At 39.7% G+C, this 23,379-nt stretch overlaps 1 protein-coding gene across 6 annotated transcripts in view; it reads left to right on the plus strand.

Moving 5' to 3' along the window:
• Positions 1-22,054, plus strand: part of ASB3 (ankyrin repeat and SOCS box containing 3) — a 130,749-nt gene extending 108,695 nt beyond the window's left edge. For 5 of the 6 annotated variants that reach the window (XM_043511908.1, XM_043511912.1, XM_038394547.2 and 2 more), the window contains 3 exons: positions 981-1,232; positions 6,882-7,015; positions 20,193-22,054. In XM_043511908.1, the coding sequence (XP_043367843.1) occupies positions 981-1,232; positions 6,882-7,015; positions 20,193-20,449 (643 nt within the window). In that variant the 3' untranslated portion in view covers positions 20,450-22,054. Of the gene's footprint in view, positions 1-980; positions 1,233-6,881; positions 7,016-19,801; positions 19,910-20,192 lie in introns of those variants that run through there. The other variant, XM_043511911.1, reaches the window with a different exon arrangement.
• Positions 22,055-23,379: the final 1,325 nt, after the last annotated feature.

Here is a 23,379-nt window from a genome sequence, read left to right on the forward strand (position 1 = left end):
CATTTTGATCAAAATGTTGTACATTGTCTATAAAAATGAATACATTTAATATATTAAAGAGAAGTGTTATTAAGTGTGTATCCTGTCTTCTTATAACAGAGACATGGGAGACTGGGAAATGGGACTGGTATTTCAATGCAGGCTTTCACTTCTAGGTTAGCAATTTAAGTGTGAATGAACAAGTGGTGACTGAATATGTGAAAATGTGTAATGAATTGGTAGTCTCAGTTCAGTACTTGTTTGGTGTTGGAGAGATGGACACCAGTAAATTGGTATTAATTATTAGTTTCAGTAGAGAGTCCAGGGATTGAGAAGAGAACAACCTTGCCACATCTAGGTGATCCTTACAAAGCTGGTTTGAAGCATATTGGCAGGACATTATGGGTAGAACCTTGCATTGATAAAAAAAAATTGTATCTGCATCCGATCTGTGATCCACAAACATGATCCACGGGTATCTGCAGGTTTGCAGGGTTCTAGATATAAAATTTGGAACCACATCTATCCACAATCCACAAACACGGTCCGCTGATATCCACAGCCAGGGGTTATAAAACGGATATTTGCAGATTTGCAGGTCTCTTAAGTATGAGAAAGCTTGGCCTGCTGCTGTCTTGGCTTCAGCTGTCCTTTGGATAATTAGAAGGGCCCTAATTTTCCAATGCTGCGCTGATCCAGCCTCTTTCACAAACATTGCTTAAACTAAAAATTATTGCTGGTATAATTTAATTTAGTTTCTTCTTTAAATAAATTTTCAGGAACAAAAATGCAAAAGTTTTAAAGTTAAATACTGATCTCTTTTGGGGAATAAAGATTACTTGAGTGACGTTTTAAGGTGATGCTTTCTAGAAACAATCACTGTTGCAATAGTAAAAATGGTTTGTTACAAAAGATTCTGTAGTCTGATTTCTATAGTAACTTTAGCAGTGTATTTTCAGTATTATTTTAACAAATGTCTTGTTTTCTGTGTGATATTGTAGGTTTTGTGGTTTAATTCCTATTCTGCTGAAGTATGAGATCCACCTACTCGAGATTAATTTAGGATACTGCCTGCATCACAAAAAGTTTTATTGGTTTCGGCACTTCTTGAAGGTGGGCTGCCCAATGCCTTCTGGGGAGCGCTCACTAGAGTTTACAAAATATGCTGTTAAAGCGCAGGAACAGAACAAAGAATGGCTACCATATCTATTGTTGGCTGGATTTAATCCACTGAATCTGTTGTGCAGACTGTGGTAAGAAAGATAATACTGCCTTGTATTTTCGATGTTGTGTACTAAATACTGATCTTCAAATTCATGACTAACGTAGTTTAACAAATGCTTTCACTGAGCAGCACATCGTAACCAGTGCTTACAGTGTGCCTGGTGACAATGGGTTTCAAACCCAGGAAATAAAATATCTAATCAGCAAGTCAGATTGCTGAAGGGTGGGTGGCACATTTTAGTACCTCTGGGGGAAAACACCTTCTGATTTGCTGCTTTGCCCATTTGCCCACCTCCTGGGAAATAGCAGCCAATCAGAGCTGCTGCAGGAAACAGGCCATGCTCTGCCCCCTTCTGTCAGGAGCCCACACTGTTTTTATAGGACAGCAGGGAACAGGAAGAGACCAGCTGCACAGTGTGACCCTGCCCCTCTTCCCTTTTGCCCCTCTGTGAGTTATTGGACAGCTCCTCTCCTCCCTCCCACTTCCTCCCAGCAACACCCAGCCTGGTAAGAGGGAGAGGTGACCTTGCTGTACATCTGCCTGCCCAGTCTGGGAGAAGGGGATGGAGAACTCCAGGAGCTGCAGGAGGAACAGAGGTGAGGCTGGAGGGGGCAGGAGTAATGGGGACAGAACAGATGGGGGCACAATTGATATGGGGACTGGAGGAGGCTAGATTGAGGGGGCAGGATTGATTTGGGGATTGTAGGGCAGAATTTATTCGCTAGGAGCACAGGCAGATGTAGAGGTGATGACAGACCTCTCCACATTTTTCAGATCACTTTAAGCACTGATCATAATTCAGTTATCTAACTGAGGATCATGACCGAGAGAGATTTCAAATGTCTTGAGTGAAAAGTTCACACTGACGGGCAGGGTTCAATGTTATGAAACTTTTCCCCTTATCTGGGAAGAGAGCCAAAGCAAGGCTTGAGCTTTTTTTGTTCCAGGGAATAGGTTGCTCTGTATTTTTCACTGAACAGGCTTTTTTCCCTATCAGTTCCCTCCTCCTGTGAAAATGGTGTGCTACCCACCACAAATCAAATGAAGTATGTAAATGCAATAAAACAATGGTATAAGAAAAATCTCAGATAATTCTGGGTGAAATGGGAATTTAAACAGTGTGGGAGGGGGAATCCCGCTAGCATTAAATTCAGTGGCAGGGGGAGAAGGAAGTGGGTAAAATTGCAGATTGTCATTGTCACTTGATTTTTTGCCTTAGTACCATAAATTTTATGTTGTTTTATACAAAGCATGGATTAATACATTTCAGATAAAAATAACTGGATTGACTGCTTTTATGTTTAATTAGGCATTATAGAAATTATTCTAGTATTTAAAGGAGTCAATATATTTATATTTTATTCTGATTATTTTTTCATTTTTTCCATGTTGTCATGCAGAAACTTTGACTCTGCACTTCCATATCTATGCCTTGTAACAAAATAATTTGAAACTATACAAACACGTGAAATAGAAATAATGGATTAGACAGAATCCACTGATTTGGTATATTCACAAAACTTTGCATATCCTGCTGGGAATTCCATTTACTTGTAATTTTAATTTTATAGAAGGAGCTGAATTTTAGTGTCCACTCAGTTTTAAACATTGATCTGTTTTAAATTTTGTGATATTATAGTTGAACTTGTCATACTGCTTACATGTTAACTTCATCATTAGACTGATTTTCTTGATTTAGTGAAATTTTATATTCATTGATTTTATACTCAGCAGTTAAAGCAACATATTTTAAGTCTGACGTGATAAATGTTATTTGTGATTACACTGTACTTACAAATCATAGAATCATAGAATCATAGAATATCAGGGTTGGAAGGGACCCCAGAAGGTCATCTAGTCCAACCCCCTGCTCAAAGCAGGACCAAGTCCCAGTTAAATCATCCCAGCTAGGGCTTTGTCAAGCCTGACCTTAAAAACCTCTAAGGAAGGAGATTCTACCACCTCCCTAGGTAACGCATTCCAGTGTTTCACCACCCTCTTAGTGAAAAAGTTTTTCCTAATATCCAATCTAAACCTCCCCCATTGCAACTTGAGACCATTACTCCTCGTTCTGTCATCTGCTACCATTGAGAACAGTCTAGAGCCATCCTCTTTGAAACCCCCTTTCAGGTAGTTGAAAGCAGCTATCAAATCCCCCCTCATTCTTCTCTTCTGCAGACTAAACAATCCCAGCTCCCTCAGCCTCTCCTCATAAGTCATGTGCTCTAGACCCCTAATCATTTTCGTTGCCCTTCGTTGTACTCTTTCCAATTTATCCACATCCTTCCTGTAGTGTGGGGCCCAAAACTGGACACAGTACTCCAGATGAGGCCTCACCAGTGTCGAATAGAGGGGAACGATCACGTCCCTCGATCTGCTCGCTATGCCCCTACTTATACAACCCAAAATGCCATTGGCCTTCTTGGCAACAAGGGCACACTGCTGACTCATATCCAGCTTCTCGTCCACTGTCACCCCTAGGTCCTTTTCCGCAGAACTGCTGCCGAGCCATTCGGTCCCTAGTCTGTAGCGGTGCATTGGATTCTTCCATCCTAAGTGCAGGACCCTGCATTTATCCTTATTGAACCTCATTAGATTTCTTTTGGCCCAATCCTCCAATTTGTCTAGGTCCTTCTGTATCCTATCCCTCCCCTCCAGCGTATCTACCACTCCTCCCAGTTTAGTATCATCCGCAAATTTGCTGAGAGTGCAATCCACACCATCCTCCAGATCATTTATGAAGATATTGAACAAAACGGGCCCCAGGACCGACCCCTGGGGCACTCCACTTGACACCGGCTGCCAACTAGACATGGAGCCATTGATCACTACCCGTTGAGCCCGACAATCTAGCCAGCTTTCTACCCACCTTATAGTGCATTCATCCAGCCCATACTTCCTTAACTTGCTGACAAGAATGCTGTGGGAGACCGTGTCAAAAGCTTTGCTAAAGTCAAGAAACAATACATCCACTGCTTTCCCTTCATCCACAGAACCAGTAATCTCATCATAAAAGGCGATTAGATTAGTCAGGCATGACCTTCCCTTGGTGAATCCATGCTGACTGTTCCTGATCACTTTCCTCTCCTCTAAGTGCTTCAGGATTGATTCTTTGAGGACCTGCTCCATGATTTTTCCAGGGACTGAGGTGAGGCTGACCGGCCTGTAGTTCCCAGGATCCTCCTTCTTCCCTTTTTTAAAGATGGGCACTACATTAGCCTTTTTCCAGTCATCCGGGACTTCCCCCGTTCGCCACGAGTTTTCAAAGATAATGGCCAAGGGCTCTGCAATCACAGCCGCCAATTCCTTCAGCACTCTCGGATGCAATTCGTCCGGCCCCATGGACTTGTGCACGTCCAGCTTTTCTAAATAGTCCCTAACCACCTCTATCTCTACAGAGGGCTGGCCATCTCTTCCCCATTTTGTGTTGCCCAGCACAGCAGTCTGGGAGCTGACCTTGTTAGTGAAAACAGAGGCAAAAAAAGCATTGAGTACATTAGCTTTTTCCACATCCTCTGTCACTAGCTTGCCTCCCTCATTCAGTAAGGGGCCCACACTTTCCTTGGCTTTCTTCTTGTTGCCAACATACCTGAAGAAACCCTTCTTGTTACTCTTGACATCTCTTGCTAGCTGCAGCTCCAGGTGCGATTTGGCCCTCCTGATATCTTTCCTACATGCCCGAGCAATATTTTTATACTCTTCCCTGGTCATATGTCCAAGCTTCCACTTCTTGTAAGCTTCTTTTTTATGTTTAAGATCCGCTAGGATTTCACCATTAAGCCAAGCTGGTCGCCTGCCATATTTACTATTCTTTCGACTCATCGGGATGGTTTGTCCCTGTAACCTCAACAGGGATTCCTTGAAATACAGCCAGCTCTCCTGGACTCCCTTCCCTTTCATGTTAGTCCCCCAGGGGATCCTGGCCATCTGTTCCCTGAGGGAGTCAAAGTCTGCTTTCCTGAAGTCCAGGGTCCGTATCCTGCTGCTTACCTTTCTTCCCTGCGTCAGGATCCTGAACTCAACCAACTCATGGTCACTGCCTCCCAGATTCCCATCCACTTTTGCTTCCCCCACTAATTCTACCCGGTTTGTGAGCAGCAGGTCAAGAAAAGCGCTCCCCCTAGTTGGCTCCCCTAGCACTTGCACCAGGAAATTGTCCCCTACGCTTTCCAAAAACTTCCTGGATTGTCTATGCACCGCTGTATTGCTCTCCCAGCAGATATCAGGAAAATTAAAGTCACCCATGAGAAATATAGAGCAGTGCATGATTACAAGAGTAAAGACTATAAAAGCCCTAATTTTTTGTGACTCTTCTTGTCCATTTGTATTGTATGTAACAATTTTTAAAATTGTCAGCTAAACTACAAGTGCTTTTATACATGTTTCTTGACTTAACTTGTTTAAAAATATTCTTGTTAAAATAACTGTCTGTTACAGTGTAATCTACAGATTTGATATATTTTTGCAACTTTAAATGCAATGCTAGTTTTTTTTTCCTCCTGGAAAATACTGGCAGAGTAATAGAAAGTAAATGTCATCTGTGCATATGGTTGATTAACTGTCACTAGCTTAGGGTTGTACAACTGTACAATATAATGGTCAGTGTACTACAGTAACAGTAAATTTTAGTGGGAGCATCAAAAGTGGTAAGCAAACTCCCCATGGCATTAAAGAAAGCAATGCAATCAGATTCATCACTCCTGTGTAGTGTTCAGATAAATGCATGAAAACGACTCTGTTGGTCACAACTGAACTAAATTAATGCTGAAAAATGAAATAATAGAAAAAATAGAACAGGCAAGGAGGTTTTTTATTATTAATTTTAATCACCCAGTACATTTGTGTGTTTCACAGCATTTTATGTTTTATACTATTGGTTGAGTCAGATGAAAATAGAAGAATACATATATAGCATAGAAATTATTATGTGAAAGTGCAAGTATTATATTTCAGTACATTTCAAATACCTTTTTTAAAAAATAACTTCTTTAGACTTCCTGTGTAACCCATTTATCCTGTGAAGGCTATTGTTTACCATTTTTTACACATTTTCTTGGAGAAATGAGATATAAATCACCCTAAAATCAGTTTTCAGAGTAGCCACCGTGTTAGTCTGTATCTGCAAAAAGAAAAGGAGGACTTGTGGCACCTTAGAGACTAACAAGTTTAAATTTAGAGACTAAAATCTGTGTGTGCATAAAACTCAAATCTGTTTTTTTTATTCCTTACATTTTGGTTTGATTATTTTTTAAATTAAAATAAGCCATTAAACATTTTTTCCATATGTGATGGAAAGACTAGGCATTAATGTGAGACACTCATTCACCTGGTGTTGAGAGAACTTATAAAAACCTAGATAGAGATGGAATAAGCAATTATTACAGAGAAAAATACTGCCTATTACTAAGGCAAATACATTTTAAAGTGCATACTTTCTTTTTTAGTATAGCTTAATTCTAAAAGTAATGGAGGAAGATATAATTGCTTTAGTAAAGTGTTATGCTGTCAAAGTTATTTTAGAATTCCCTTTGATGTTTTGTTATGCTTAGGATGTAGATTTCCAGGAACTTGTTTCAAAAATATAAATCTTTCAGTATGTTTCCTCCTCCCCTCCAAGATTATCTTTGAGGTAGTGTGTACAATAGTTGACTAAGTTATACGGTATTTTATTGTATAGGATTTATTCTGTGAATGACGACATCCTTAATTTCACTCTGGAATTCACTAACTGGAAAAGGCTTCCTCCAGCTGTAGAACAAAATCTCTCTGACTACAAAGAAACCTCCACCTGGATTCCACATAACCATTTTGGTAAGTAAAACAACCAATCAGCTAATTTCTGCACATACCAATTTCCAGAATTTAAGAGGGAAGTAGCTCTTTGGAACAATATGTGAAGACTGCAGAATGTAAAATTAAATTGGATAGAAATTGTGTTTTTGTACCTGGGGAAACCAGTAGTTGTCCTAAACTAAGATCATATTTGAATTAATAAAATAAACAGTATAGTAAGTGAAATACATAATATGTTTCAAACTGATACTTTTAGTCAGGATTATCCTCTCCATGTAATTACTGGTATACAGATTAAATAAAAAGTTGTCTAAGGTAAATACTGTTTTAAGTGCCCTTAAACATGAAAAGGCAGCAGGATGGCATCATAACACATATGTATGAAATGCAATTCAGAGAGCCTGTTGTTGGGAAAGATTTTGAGGACTGTAAACTAGTTAACCTTGATCTTATTAAGTAACCTGTACAGGTCAGTTGGCTTGACAATTGGTATGGAAAAGTCTTAGTAGCTAGTTCAAGAGATTAGGTAGGTATGTCCTTTGGAGGGTGGGTGTAAAATATATTGTAAGGGCACCAAGTGTAAGTTAATAGTGAAACTTACTAAAATGATTTGTTCTGCCTCTTAGAAGATTTAAGGGGAGATGATGGATATTACTTGATTACTTTTTCTAGACAATGTTTCCCTAACTTAGTTTATTGAATTTGATTTATACACGCAATACAAAAATGCCTACCCACTCATCTAAGCATTTTTGACAGTAATTAAAAATACAAACCATATAAATATTCTAATAAATACCTAGAAATCCAGCAGCCTCTCTTTCCTCCTATAATTAAAATATAGTCAACCAAAAAATGAATAAATATATTTCCACAAATATTATCTCTCGCGACACACACCCTTCCCAAAAGCCAGTCAGAACAAATGGGCTGTGCAGTACTGATCTATCTGAAAAATTATGCAATACTCTTTCCTATTGATTCATTGTAAAACGAATTCTTTTTTAAAGCGGTGTTATAATGTCTGCAAAGGATTGTTTTTATGTTTATTTTATAAGACTTTCCCTGGAGTAGTGTATTTAATACTAATCAGCATATCTTATTGGAGTGGGAGAAGGCTTTACATAAAGAAATGTACTTGATCGAAGTTTTTCTGTGTTCCCTTAGTTATTAGTGAATATATTCATATTGTAATAAAGGCTGATTTCTTTGCAGTCCATTTCTTCCTCCTGCTTGATCCTTCGGTGGAGTTTTAATTCTGTGTTTTGTTTAGAACATCAGTCTGTTATAGAAATTAATGTGATGTCCTAAATTTAGCATTAGGACTTCACTGCAGGATCAGCTAGGAGAAAGACAGGTTATTACTCATAATTACCAAGCATACTAAGAAAAATATGAAAAAGCATGAAATGGTTTCTTATATATTTTAAGTTTTCCTAGTATGAAAAAGTACGAGAATGATTATACATTTAGCAGACTAAAATGTGTTTCATTTAGGAGCTAGAATATGGGGGCAGTTAGTAACTCCTAAATTTTTGGTAGTCTTCCTTGGTGGTCTTAGTCAAATTGTAGAAGGTAGAAGCAGACCATCCTCAGACAGTGATTTCCCAGGGCCAGCATAATCAAGCCTAGTGAGAAAAGTCAGAGACAGAGAGAGTGAGATCATCCTAGGCACCTCACAATTTTTTTTGTTTGTTTTTTATTACTTCTCAGTCAGCTCTAGTCAGAAAGAGAGGAAAAGCAGGCATGCTGAGGTACATCCTGCACGTATGTGGCATGTTACACTGGACATTTGAATGTTAGTAGGTCTTGAATGGTTCTAAGAATCCCAAAACATTTAATATCCGAAATTAAAAATGAAGTATGTGTGCTAAATATAAAAGAACCTGTCATTACAGTTCAGTTCTGATATGTTTGTTTCAAACACTCCAGACTGAGAACATAAATCACTGTAGGTGAAATTCACCCCAGTGCAGAGGAATAGTACAGGTCTATGTAGAACTTAACTTCTACTTCAGGCCTATTTTGATGCTTTAGTGGATCTCTATGAGTATGTCTACACTGCAATTAAAAACCCATGACTGGCGTGTGCCAGCTGACTCGGGCTAAGGGATTTGGGCTAAGGGGCTGTTTAATTGCACTGTAGACCTATGGGTTCAGGCTGGAGCCTGGGCTTTAGGATCCTCCCACCATGCAGGGTCCTATAGCCCGAGGCTCCAGCCTGAACCCAAACACATACACTGCAGTTAAACAGCCTTAGCCCAAGTCCCTTAGCTTGAGTCAGCTGGCATGGGCCAGCACAGATGTCTAACTGCAATGTATACCCTGTATCAGTGGTTCTCAAACTTTTGTACTGGTTCTCAAACTTTCACTTAGCAAACCTCTGAGTGCACCCCTGCCAAATTAAAAACACTTTTAAAATATATTTAACACGATTATAAATGCTGGAGGCAAAGCAGGGTTTGGGGTGGAGGCTGACAGCTTGCTACCCCCTGAGGGGTCCCAACCCCTAGTTTGAGAACCCCTGCCCTATATGGTGTACAGGCAGCATTTGTACTCTTAGGGTATGTCTACATTGCAATGTAAGCCCAGGGTTAGTAGAACTTGAGTTAGCAGACCGTGGGTTTGTTAACTGAGGGCTTGAGCATCTACACTTATTTGTAACCCCAGGATAGGAATTGTTGGACCGTGGGTCTCAACCTGGGGCTCCAGCATCTATGCTGCATTATGTGGGCCCAAGTCCAACTACCCATATCCCAGACTTTCTAATGTCCTCCCAATAATATGGCCATTCCAGCCCTTTGTTCATGGTACAGCATGGAAAAACTTGACTGTATGCCAAACTTGACTGTCCAGAGGGCAAAAAAAAGTCATCCTGTGGGATTGTGGAATATTTTTGGTGGACTCCTAGAGCACGAGACCAGTGGAGCTGCATCTATCCTGCAAAACGATAGGACTTGAACCCTGCGTCCCAGCTTGACTCAGGCTTGGCCCCTCTTCCCTATGGGGTCCCAGGACCTGAGTACAAACCCTGGCTTAGATTTGTGTATGGACGGAAGGAGGATTAGGCTTGAGCCTGTGTTTGCAGCTTGGGTTTACACTGCAGTGTAGACATACCTTTAGGCCTTGTCTACAATACACAATTTTGTCAACAAAAGGCAGCTTTTCTCGACAAAACAGTGGAGGTATACACACTACAGTGCTACTTTTGTCAACAAAACTCTCTTGTTTTGGCAACAAAATAAAACCACCTCAACCAGACGCATAGAGCTTTTTGCAGCAGAGTTTTATCGACAGAATTGGAATATGCATGCCATCTCTCACCTCCACTGCAGTTAGGGAATCCCATTTCCACAAAGCCGTCCACTGTTTCACACACATTGCCAAGAGTCACAGTCCTTTGTAGCAGGATGCAATTAATGACTTTGCACTCTTACGTTAACGCAGCCCCAATGGTCGACTTCCTGACTCTAAACTGATACATGACTGACTGGTACCAGTCTGGAGTTACCGCATGCTTCCACACTGAGAGCGCTGCTCTCATTTTGGTGTCCTTGCACCTCAGGACTAGGGTGACTTTCCAAAGGAAGGTTGCTTTCCACATCTGAAAGTTCTGCAGCCACTGTTCATCATCCCAGACCTGTATAATGATGCGATCCCACCACTCAGTGCTTGTTTCCTGAACCTAAAAGCGATGGTCCACTGTGTTTAGCTGCTCTGTCAATGCCAAAAGTAATATGATGTCGTTTCTTTCCATAGCACACAGCAGGTCAGGCAACTCGGATACCTGTTCAGATTGGAAGCTCATGATATACTGCATGACCATCCATGATGTGTTAATGACAGTTACCACAACAGTAGAGAGCAGTGCAGGATCCATCTTTTCACACAGAGAGAGCGGGTGCACAGTAAACGGGGGCCAATGAAAAATGCTGCAAAATGCAGTCGAAAGCCCATAGAATGCTGGGAAAGAAAGAACTGCATCATGGGACATTGAGCCTGCACCCATAATGTGCTGTGATCCACTCCGCCGTCGCACAAGTTCTAGCTGCAGAAGGTGGCAAGTAGAACAGTGGGATGGCTACCCACAGTGCACTGCTCTTACTGTTGATACTAGAGCACCAACTGTGGACAAGCTCTGCTGAGATGAGGAGCGTAGTGTGAACATGAAATAGCAATATTATTATAGCGCTTTTTGATCATCAACATAACTTTTGTCGACAAAACTCTGTAGTATAGACAAGGGCTTAGTGTCTGCATAAGGAAAACTGAAAGTGTAAACTGAAAACAAGATTGTAATGTGAAAATAGCAAAATATAAGGTGCTTTAGTGATTTTTTTTCTTTAAATGGGCAGCTGAGGAAAAGATCATAGAATCATAGAATATCAGGGTTGGAAGGGACCTCAGGAAGTCATCTAGTCCAACCCCCTACTCAAAGCAGGACCAATCCCCAACTAAATCATCCCAGCCAGGGCTTTGTCAAGCCTGACCGTAAAAACCTCAAAGGAAGGAGATTCCACCACCTCCCTAGGTAATGCATTCCAGTGCTTCACCACCCTCCTAGTGAAAAAGTTTTTCCTAATATCCAACCTAAACCTCCCACACTGTAACTTGAGACCATTACTCCTCATTCTGTCATCTGCTACCACCGAGAACAGTGTCAATACATCCTCTTTGGAACCCCCTTTCAGGTAGTTGAAAGCAGCTATCAAATCCCTCCTCATTCTTCTCTTCCGCAGACTAAACAATCTCAGTTCCCTCAGCCTCTCCTCATAAGTCATGTGTTCCAGTCCCCTAATCGCTTTTGTTGCCCTCCACTGGACACTTTCCAATTTTTTTACATCCTTCTTGTAGTGTGGCCGAAAACTGGACACTACTCCAGATGAGGCCTCACCAATGTCGAATAGAGGGAAACGATCACGTCCCTCGATCTGCTGGCAATGCCCCGACTTATACATCCCAAAATGCCATTGGCCTTCATGGCAATGAGAGCACACTGCTGACTCATATCCAGCTTCTCATCCACTGTAACACCTAGGTCCTTTTCTGCAGAACTGCTGCCTAGCCATTCGGTCCCTAGTCTGTAGCGGTGCATGGGATTCTTCTGTCCTAAGTGCAGGACTCTGCACTTATCCTTGTTGAACCTCATCAGATTTCTTTCGGCCCAATCCTCTAATTTGTCTAGGGCCCTCTATATCCTATCCCTACCTGCCAGCATATCTACCTCTCCTCCCAGTTTAGTGTCATCTGTGTGCAGTTCTGGTCTCCCATGTTTAAAAAGGATGAATTCAGACTGGAGCAGGTACAGAGAAGGGCTACTAGGATGATCCGAGGAATGGAAAACTTGTCTTATAAAAGGAGACTTAAGGAGCTTGGCTTGTTTAGCCTAACTAAAAGAAGGTTGAGGGGAGATATGATTGCTCTCTATAAATATATCAGAGGGATAAATACAGGAGAGGGAGAGGAATTATTTAAGCTCAGCACCAATGTGGACACAAGAACAAATAAGTATAAACTGGCCACCAGGAAGTTTAGATTTGAAATTAGCCGAAGGTTTCTAACCATCAGAGGAGTGAAGTTTTGGAATAGCCTTCCAAGGGAAGCAGTGGGGGCAAAAGATCTATCTGGCTTTAAGATTCTACTCGATAAGTTTATGGAGGAGATGGTATGATGGGATAATGTGATTTTGGTAATTAATTGATCTTTAAATATTCATGGTAAATAGGCCTAATCCCCTGAGATGGGATATTAGATGGATGGGATCTGAGTTACCCAGGAAAGAATTTTCTGTAGTATCTGGCTGGTGAATCTTGTCCATATGCTCAGGGTTTAGCTGATCGCCATATTTGGGGATGGGAAAGAATTTTCCTCCAGGGCAGATTGGAAGAGGCCCTGGAGGTTTTTCGCCTTCCTCTGTAGCATGGGGTACGGGTCAGTTGAGGGAGGATTCTCTGCTCCTTGAAGTCTTTAAACCACGATTTGAGGACTTCAATAGCTCAGGCATAGGTGAGGTTTTTCGTAGGAGTGGGTGGGTGAGATTCTGTGGCCTGCGTTGTGCAGGAGGTCGGACTAGATGATCAGAATGGTCCCTTCTGACCTTAGTATCTATGAATCTATGAATCTGCAAACTTGCTGAGGGTGCAATCCATGCCATCCTCCAGATCATTAATGAAGATATTGAACAAAACTGGCCCCAGGACCGACCCTTGGGGCACTCCACTTGATACCAGCTGCCAACTAGACATGGAACCATTGATCACTACCCGTTGAGCTCGATGATCTAGCCAGCTTTCTATCCACCTTATAGTTCATTCATCCAGGCCATACTTCTTTAACTTGCTGGTACAGGTCAGTTCTGGATTCATGGAATTCCTATATTCTTTTTCTATCTCTTCCTCCCTCAGTCTTCCAAATCTCTGATTTCCCTCTAATAGTTGTGAGAACTGTGCTTATTATCAGTCAGAAAGTGGGACAAGCGGCCTCCTCAGAATTTAATGCCACTGCTTTCAAAAGTAACATTTTTCAAAAAATGACTGATAAAGGGTTAGTTTCTCTTTTTTTTTTTTTTGGTCCCATCACCATGAGGGCTAAAAGGAACTCTCATCCCTTTTAGAAAATACCATGTTACTGCATTCTATATTTTGTGCTGTTTTGGATGGGACTGTTTGTTGGGACAGAACACTTCGTGTGCAGCAGCAAAGTTGGTTCAATGTGGTATGAGGGTGAAAGGTGACATAATAATAACTTTTTTTTAACTTTTTTCGTTGAAGATGCTACATTTCAGAAAGTTTTACCTTAAATGAATATTGATTTATCACAGCTATTACACTGCTCTCCACTGTCCCTGCAACAAGTTCATCTTATTTTTGACTTGAGGCTTTTTAGGGAAAGAGGCTATGTTTTTAAGTCAAATGAAAAAGAGGGAGAAATGAAATGGAACTTGTCTCTTTATAGTCCATGTGACTTTTGGACTGTGCTGTGCTTTAAGTTGGTGGAAGATCATGGAAAATTTCAATATAACTGGCAACCTTTTTTGCTTTTGTAGTTAAAAGGTCTGGTTTTGTGTCTGGTGTTTGTGAGGCAATCTTCAACGTGTATATATAGTATTAAGTATAAAACTATACTAGTAGTAGCATTCTCCAAGAAATAGAAGTATGCTTCATGCCAAAGTAAAAGTGGCATTTTACAACCTATATACAGACTGTGGAACATATAAACATGATGACTGAAATAAATGAAATTGAAAGCACCCAAGGCAAACATCACATTGTATAACCATTAAGTATTGTATACTTGTCCGAATATATGAGTAAATGAATTGCTGAGAATGAAAGAAATAAAGATAAATACAGTAGAACTTCAGAGTTAGAAACACCAGAGTTACAAACTGACCAGTCAACCATACACCTCATTTGGACCCGGTAGTATTCAATCACGCAGCAGAGACCAAAAAAAGAAAATACTGTTCAGTACACTACTGTGTTAAACATAAACTACATTAAAAAAAGGGAAAGTTTTAAAAAAAAGATTTGACAAGGGAAGGAAACTGTTTTTGTGCTTGTTTCATTTAAATTAAGATGTTAAAAGCAGCATTTTTCTTCTGCATAGTAAAGCTGTAAAGTGGTATTAAGTCAATGTTCAGCTGTAAACATTTGAAAGGACAACCATAATGTTTTGTTCAGTTTCGAACATTTCAGAGTTATGAACAACCTCCATTCCTGAGGTGTCCGTAACTCTGAGGTTCTACTGTACTCTCTAGTACATTCTACTGTATTCTATAGTAAATTATTTATAGTACATTACTATAGATAGATAGGATATGGAGTTTATATTGGGAAAACTATTGTCTCTTGGGTTAAAGTATTAGAGTGCTGTGGATGATCTTCCTCAATGGAGATTGATCCCAAAGATTTTTCTTAAGTGCTAAAATCCCCATTTTTTGTATTTTGTTCTGTCCCATTGAAATATGTACTATTATCCTATATTTCTGCTAAGTATTCTGTATTGTACTCAGAGGGTTATAGGACCTTGTGTTTGCCAGTTGTAGAATTCCAGAATTAATACTGCTGTTTACAAAGGAAGGAGGCGATTGCACATCTCTAGTAAATACTTAGTATTAAAAGTTCCAAGAATTTTGAGCATGAAGCATTACAGTACATGTGTATTTAATGGTCAGAGTATTCAGTGACACATTACAAAGTATATTAACCCATAAGGTAAAACAGTCCCTTAGTTACTGTGAGATTAATCCTTAGCTGCTAATCTGTCAGGTTAAGAATCATAGAACCAAAAGCCACGGCAAATGTGTTAGTCTCAACAATAGAACCAAAATGCTCCTATTGAAATTGGGATCCTATTGAAATGGCATATATCTTTTCCAAAAAATAAAAAAGAAAGAAATTGCACTCAAATAACATACAGTTAATAACAGTAGTCTGACTTTAAGATAGTATGCAAATAAAAGAGAAATTAATCACCAGTAACTGTATTTATTTATTGTGTGTGTATGTGTGTACATAAATAAATAAAATATAGTATATAGCTGCTTGCAAATCAACATTCTTGGCTTATACACACCTACTGTTGTGAGCTTCAAAACATCTAAAAGAGCAGTGCTCATTGGAGCCACACATGTATTGCCATCCCCAGGCATTCAAAAGCAATGAGTCTGATTCCCCAAAACTCATGAGATTGTCTTAAAACTCACAAGATTAAAATAATACATTTTATTTCATTTTATTTGTTTTGTGCCTTTTGAGTCTTTAGAGTTCACATTTTCAAGGTTGGGACTTCAAGAAAAACACCAAATATTCTGAGACTTGTGATAAAGTTGTAGAGCTGGCGGCCTTGCAAATGCCCCTTTTCAGATACAAACAAAGGGAGGCTATAAAAGGAACCTTGGCATGCCTCCATCCACAGCTGTTTCTACTAAATTAAAAAAAATTATTGGGTGAGGTAGATGGATCTGCAGATGCAATGCACCTGAAAAGCAGATACCAGCAAAATAATTTTTCTTTCTCCTTTGCTAATTGTTATGCAGATTCTCAATCACAGGGGATATAGAAAACCAAAACCCAATATTAACCACCCAAGAAGGAGGGCAGAGGAGGCCTAATTTAAACAATGATTGCAGAACTGCCCTCTGAAGGGAGCATTTTAAGAGAGTAATGCCTGACTGGCAATTCATATGGTAGTTTTACAAATTTTGGTCCTAAGCACAGTAAGCATGCCATTGAAGCTGTAACTAGGCCTACTGGAGTGAGGTATCTGACCCTAAAGAATACCAGCTAGATCATAACAACCCTGCATATACAGCCTAATTCCTTTCAAAAGTCATTGAATAAAACTAAGATTCCTTGTAAGATAAGGGTGAAATGAGAGCAATTGGTGCAGTGGTGCCCCTTTCAATCGTCTCAGTTGCTAAATAGCCTTTCTCAAATTGTTTGGAGGCACTAGAATACCAGTGATCTGCTAAACTGTGATGGGGAGGGCTCACACATCATAAAAGTGTGGATCTGTAGAAGGCATTTTGAAGGAGAATCAGTTGCTAAGCCAGTTGCTTCATCTTTAACTCACAGCATACTCTTCAATTTTGCTAAAATCTGCTGGTTTCTTCATATCTGCTGCAATATCTAAGAAACAAGAGCCTAACTCTGAATTTCTTTGCTTGTATTGGTTTTATGTCAGACCTTTGGCATAGTTTTTATGTGCATTGATAAATGATATATAAACCTGGTCTTGCATTGAGCCAATTTGACAGTTGTTGCCATACCAACATTTCTCCACCAATGCTGTAATCTGCATCGTGGGGCCAACCTACTCCATTGGCGATCAGGTGAAATCTGACACTGAACAGTAGTAGTGCTGCTGGGTGACCTCCAATAGCTATTCCTCTGTGGCCTCTTGTTTCCTGACTGACTCTCTCTTCTCCTGGAAAATAGAACTGATGTCCACTCCTTTCTGAGGGTATGTCTACACTGCAGCTGGGAGCATACTTCCCAGGGTGGGTAGACAGACACACACTAGCTCTGCTTGAGATAGTGTGCTAAAAATATCTCTGTGGCCATGGTGGTATGGGTGGCGGCTTGTGTTAGCCACTTGAGTACATAACCTGGGGGTCAGGCAGGTATGTATAATATGGTCATCCCTCTGCCCTGAGGAGGAGGAAAAGAACACACAGCTTCCCTGTCCACATAAGCCAGAGGATGGGGAAGGGGAAAGAACTTCCCCAACCCATTTTGTGGGAAAGGCCAAAGAGGATTTTTGCCATCAACAAGGCTTGACAAATATACCCTTACTCCTATTAACCTGAGAGAAAAGACAATAAAGAAATGGCAGGGGACAGAGAGAAAACAACTTTAAAGTTAAGACATTGTTCTAGCTATTCATGTTACTGTCTTTTATTATATTTTCTTAGCAAAAAGGGGACCTCAAAGGCAGGAGATTCCACTTTAAACCCTTGGGGAGGCAACAGATTGTGGCCTGAGAGGAAAGGGACTCTGAGGTGACAGTAGCCCAGGAGTAGGGAACATAGATACAAGTTTGTTTTTTTCCAGTTAGAGCACAGATAAACCTGAACTCTTGTATTTTATAAAAGTTTGTGTTGCTCTGTCACACTCCTGCTCTTGAGATAAAGGTCACCAATTACTTATGGAAACCACGTAGCCACACATCACCCATTGGGAGAGCGTGGGAAGGAGCGTGAAGATACAGTGATCGTCAGTTGCTAAATAGACCAACAGAAGAACGAAATACCATCTTTTAATAATGAAAAGGTTAGGTTAAACTCTGATCAGAAATCGTTTTTTCCTGGCTTTTGAATGGGTCTGCTAGTATAACAATATCTGAACTTGGATAATTGCTAATTTAATTAACCTTCATTCTTTTCTCCATATCCTGCCCCCCGCTGTTAGCTCACTCAGTAGATGGAAGATGTCTCTTTTAATCTTGATTCCTTTTCTCTTATTCCTTCCCGCCCCCCACCACATCTCATTTAAACTCCTACCATGTTCTCTTGATCCGGACTCTCTTTTCCTAACATTTGAATTGTGACACCTTTCACTAACCATTGCTTCTCCTCTTCCTTTCTGCCATTGAGCACTGTTGGCAAAAAATATGGCATGCTGATTCTTTTTATGCTTTTAAATCTGCCTTAAATTCCATTCAAACTGTGCTCTTTGTTCTGTAAGCAAGTCCTAATGCCATTCTGGAGACTTGGCATTTAAGGTTTAATGAAGCCTTCCATTTTAAACCACGTTTGGCCCTTTTTACTGCACCCAAATTTATCAATCTACCTAACATTTTTGAGGTTTTATGTTGTGCCAGGACAAACATTTTCTAGAGCGTCTGAGGCAAATCTGAGAGACTGGGGAATCCAAAAAATGACACAATCTGACTTTATGGATATATTTCTCATCTATTTATTTCATTTTTGCTCATCATAACTCAAAAATGGGTTGGTCTAGATACTGCAGCTCTGGTTTAAACTTTGGTTTAAATTGGTAAATTACCGTAGCAGGAGAATTATTGTAGATGATTATACCACTTTGCACTGCCAGATTGGCGGTAAAGAGGCCTTGGTAAAAATGAGAATCAGACCCGTAAGAGTTTATAAAAGTCATGAATTTTTATAAGATTGTGACCAAGATATTGTTAGTGAGAAATGTGAGTTTAAAACAAATTTTTCTATAAAATAAGAAGGGAAAGATGAGAGAGAAGGAGATGAAAGGAGAGAATTATATTATGGAAGACTCAACACAGTTAAGTCTCACTGTCTCCTTTCTCTTATATAATCAGACATATTTTTGTCCTCTTGTGTCTGTCTGAAACAAAAATTGAGCTTGTACCAGGCCATGATATTCCTTAATATACGGGAGTGTCTATGGGGACACTGCTGCTTATTCACCTTTTAGCAGATTGGTCATTCTTAATTAATCAGATCTTATAGCGACATTTTAGGTAAAACAAAATCTTAATGTATTATATGAAGGCTTAAAGCTGCATTCCAACATCTGTATTATTTATTTATTTGGTGTATGCAATCCGGTCAAGCCAAGCCGCAGCATTCTTGTAAACAGTGTTCAAGGCGCAAAGACCTCCAGGATGTTGAGTCATTTTGCGGTCTCCAACAATATGTGTCATGGTTTATGGCTGCCCACACTGACATAATGGACTGTCTGTAAAATGCTACCAAAATTCCACTGCTGCATCTGTATTAAATAGTAACAACATATTGCAATGTATTTTCTTTGCATTAGTACACCACTTGACTCTTAGAAAAGGAGTACTTGTGGCACCTTAGAGACTAACAAATTTATTTGAGCATAAGCTTTCGTGAGCTACAGCTCACTTCATAGCTCACGAAAGCTTATGCTCAAATAAATTTGTTAGTCTCTAAGGTGCCACAAGTACTCCTTTTCTTTTTTGCGAATACAGACTAACACGGCTGCTACTCTGACACTTGACTCTTGGGCTGCAATCTGATGAGACACAAGCCAGGGGTATATAGAGATACATAGATATTCATATGAGCTATATTGTATCCATATATGTGTGTGTGTGTGTGTGAGAGAGAGTTTGCACACGGATGGTTTATAATTTCTAATTTCACAATAAAACATATTAGTCAACACAACAGGTTAAGACAACTCGTAGGTATGTTGTACAAAAATGTAATTGTGAATCTTGGTTCATTAAAGGAGAAGCTGACTAGTAATAGCCTGAACAATGATAAGAAAAGATGGCAATCATACTATCATGAACCAACAACTTTTGTCATCAATATTGACTCTTTTCTCCCCACAGGAAATTAGTGTTTCCATTTTTGACTTTCCATCATCTTGATTTTATTTTGTCAGTCCCTGTGTGTACCATGACGTCTGCTAATCTCTGTCCAAGCAACTGGTGGTTTAGGCAAGTTGAGTGGAACTTTTTAGTAGAGGGTGAAATAGTTTGTTTTCATATATATCAAGATTAAGGTATTTTTATCCAGGCGATACAGGGACATTCTAACATGCTGGTTTTAAAACTGCTAGGCTTCTTCAGACATTAGAACTCTGATTAATCATCTGGTCAGTGGTTTATTTAATGTTCTTTTATCAAAGGAAAGCTGCCTAAGAGAAGCAAAAATATAAGCACATAGTTTAATCCCTTAGTTCTTTTCCTCAGTTTGATTTTTGTTTCTTTCATTTTACAGCCTTTATCCCTTCCTTGGCTCACCTTTGTCGTCTTGAGATCCGGTCCATTTTAAAAAGTGAACACCTACGATCTGACCAGTTTATCCGTAAATTGCCATTGCCCACTTGTCTACAGGACTATTTGCTGTATTTAGATATATTGAGAATAAATGGCATTCCAGAACTGGTGGATGTTCAGGGTGAATTGGATGAAGGAACATTTTGCCCAACTCATTCCAATTCAGAAGACACCAAGACGGGAAGCATGTGGTGCTGATGCTTGATAGTCAAACTGCCTGAGTCTGGACCCAAATGTTGCAGACGTTATAAATGTCAATTAGCAGACTCCACAGGAGAGCTACTGTATCTGCATATTTGCTACTCTAGTAAAGGGTTTTTTCACATTGCAGTTTACCTTTTAATTAGAAGTATGTTGCAAGTTATGATGTTCTCAACTACATGGAAAGCTTTAAAAAAAAATCTGTTCTAGTCCCTTCATTTGTATTCTTTCTTTCAAAAGAAAATTCCTTCCTCTTATGTGGTAAAATGAACCTGTTCAGTGAACATAGTTTCTAGATAGCTATCCCTGTCAGTCACTAAATTAATGTGAAAAATCCTATTACAAATACTATACATGCCAAACAAAATATGTTTTAAAGTAAAAAATTACAAATTATGTGTGTATTCTGTATTTACATGTTGAGAAATGGTCTAGATGAGCCAGACATCTGAGATCACTGAATGTCCAAAAGGAAAGTGCTTGTTGAGGTAGGTCTGATCCTTGTGATAATGGACAATAATCTGTTTTAATTTGTATGAATTAATTAATCTATAATTAGTTGCTTCTATTCTGCCTTCCATGAAAATGTCTTAGAATATTCATTTTACCATAAAACTATACATAGTATTTTATTTGCAAAACAATACTTCCTCCAACCCAACTTTAAAGACATGAAAATGAAATTTTTGGTACTTTGGAGATGCAGATCAGGTTTATGCACATACTCGATAGAAGAAAAAAGCAATATTCAGATTAGTGTTTGAACAGCACATACTACAGTGGTATTTGGAATGATGTTATAGTAGAATTGAAATGCTGCAATAATCCCAAATTTCATGTTCAGATTCATGGACTATTTATTCTAGTTTCTTAGAAATTAGAGTACAAAAGGAATTCAGGTTCACTATGAGTGTGGTGATTTGTCCTATTACCAGTAATTACTCTAAAACATATTTTGGAGTTTCTTACTAATTTTTTTATCAGGAGATTAAGCACCTACCTGTTCAGTGATCCCATATCTGCTGGTTGCAAAGAGGAGTTTAATCTGCTGAATGTATTTATTTTTTCTTTATTTACATAGCATCAACAATCTCTGTTCTGATTGGTAAGACTTGAGTTCTGGCCCTGTTTGGGATATTTCTGGAGATGGAATGTCTGTTCTTGCTGGCTATCCTCATTTCTGCTTTTCTGTTACCAAAGTCCCAACTATGTCACATATCTAGAGTTGACCATGGTCAGGAATGCAAACAATGGTGGATATTATAGCTTAAATTTAAAAAAAAAATTACTGCGGGTTGGAAAAGTTAGCCAGCCTTCATAAATGGAAATGCAAACTATACACATGAGTGAGAACAGTCAATTCAAGTTCCTTCTTGCCTTCAAAAGATCTTATTAGCTTAGACACCTTTATTTCCACATGAGGTTTGTAGTGAGAGGAATTTGATAACATTGGGTAGAGATGTGCCTGTGTACTGTGCTGTATCAGAGTGCATATGTTCATTGTTAGGATACAATGCTAACGTTGTAATAATTGGTATCACCTATATTTTCCATGTGTTATCAAACCGTTGCTCTCATTTAATAAACAATTTAAGAAGAAAATTTCCATGTTGGAGTTCTTATCAGATTTCAACATGCTTGCCTTTGGGTCAGTCTCATTTAGTCTCCCTGCAATTGTAATTTTTGTAGGTGTGGTTCTCAAAGGTTCATAGTGTGCACCAATGTTCCTTCTAATTTTTTCCATCCAGATGCGGAATGAATTTTGTTATGTGCACCAGTATCAAGGTAATGTGCAAATGTGCACCACCAGTAGAAACAAAAACCCTAGATATAATATATATATATAAAAAGTTACCATAGGGATAATTACTCTAGCCAGGACAGGTTAGACATTCATAGATTCATAGACACTAAGGTCAGAAGGGACCATTATGATCATCTAGTCCGACCTCCTGCACAATGCAGACCACAGAATCTCACCCATCCACTGCTGAACTCACTACTCAAAGAATTAAATTTAAGCATGAGAGAGAAATAAAATTATGAAATGCATAGACCAGTCAAAAAACCAAAATAACAACACTTTGAAAGAATAAAATTACAGAGAATATATGTGCATTGCAGGAATTATCTAGAAGTAACAACAACAGCAACAAAAGTATGTGTTGGGAGGTGAGTGTGAAAGAGATGGGTGTGTGTGTGTGTATGTGTGAGACACAGAGACTGTGTTTGTGTGTGTATGTGTGAGAGAGGGACAGACTCTGTGTGTGTGTGAGAGAGAGAGTGTATGTGTGTGAGAGAGATAGAGAAACACAGAGACAGTGTGTGTGTGCTGGCTGCTGGGGAAGCCTATGAGAGACTGTGCACTGTCTCTCTAAGGAACCCACCGGGAAGCTCAGAACTCAGCTGCTGAGCTCTCCTGCTCCTGAACCCTGCTCTGCCCCGCTCTGCGGAGATGGGGTACATGGGCAGGGGGGAGGGGAGCACCCTGACATCAGTGCCCCTTTCCCCCATACCCTGCTCTGTACAGCCAGCATGAGGGTCTCAGGAGCAGCTGGCCAGGGGCTCCAAGGCAGAGGGCAGGAGCAATGCAGCTACAGAGCAGTGGGGGGAGAGACACCTGAACACATGCTGCTGTGTGCCAGTCTGCTAATCAAGTGCACGGCACTTGATTCACTCCTGGGCAGCCGCACAGCCACGCAGCTTAGAGGGAACACAGGTGTGCACCACATCTTAATAGAAACAGGTTCCTGGATCACGTCCATTCCCTTTCACAATTGTGCAGCCCATTTTCTGCACCTGTAAGTGATCACATAAGGGCCAGTGGCAACTACAGCAATTGTTTATATGGAAAAGTAATAATAAAATATTATGTATTTTTAGCTGTCTTTCAATGAAATTTAGCAGCTGGAAATCAGAGGTGATTG

Source organism: Dermochelys coriacea, chromosome 3 (assembly GCF_009764565.3).
Source record: "Dermochelys coriacea isolate rDerCor1 chromosome 3, rDerCor1.pri.v4, whole genome shotgun sequence".
In the NCBI taxonomy this organism is placed as follows: Eukaryota; Metazoa; Chordata; order Testudines; family Dermochelyidae; genus Dermochelys; species Dermochelys coriacea.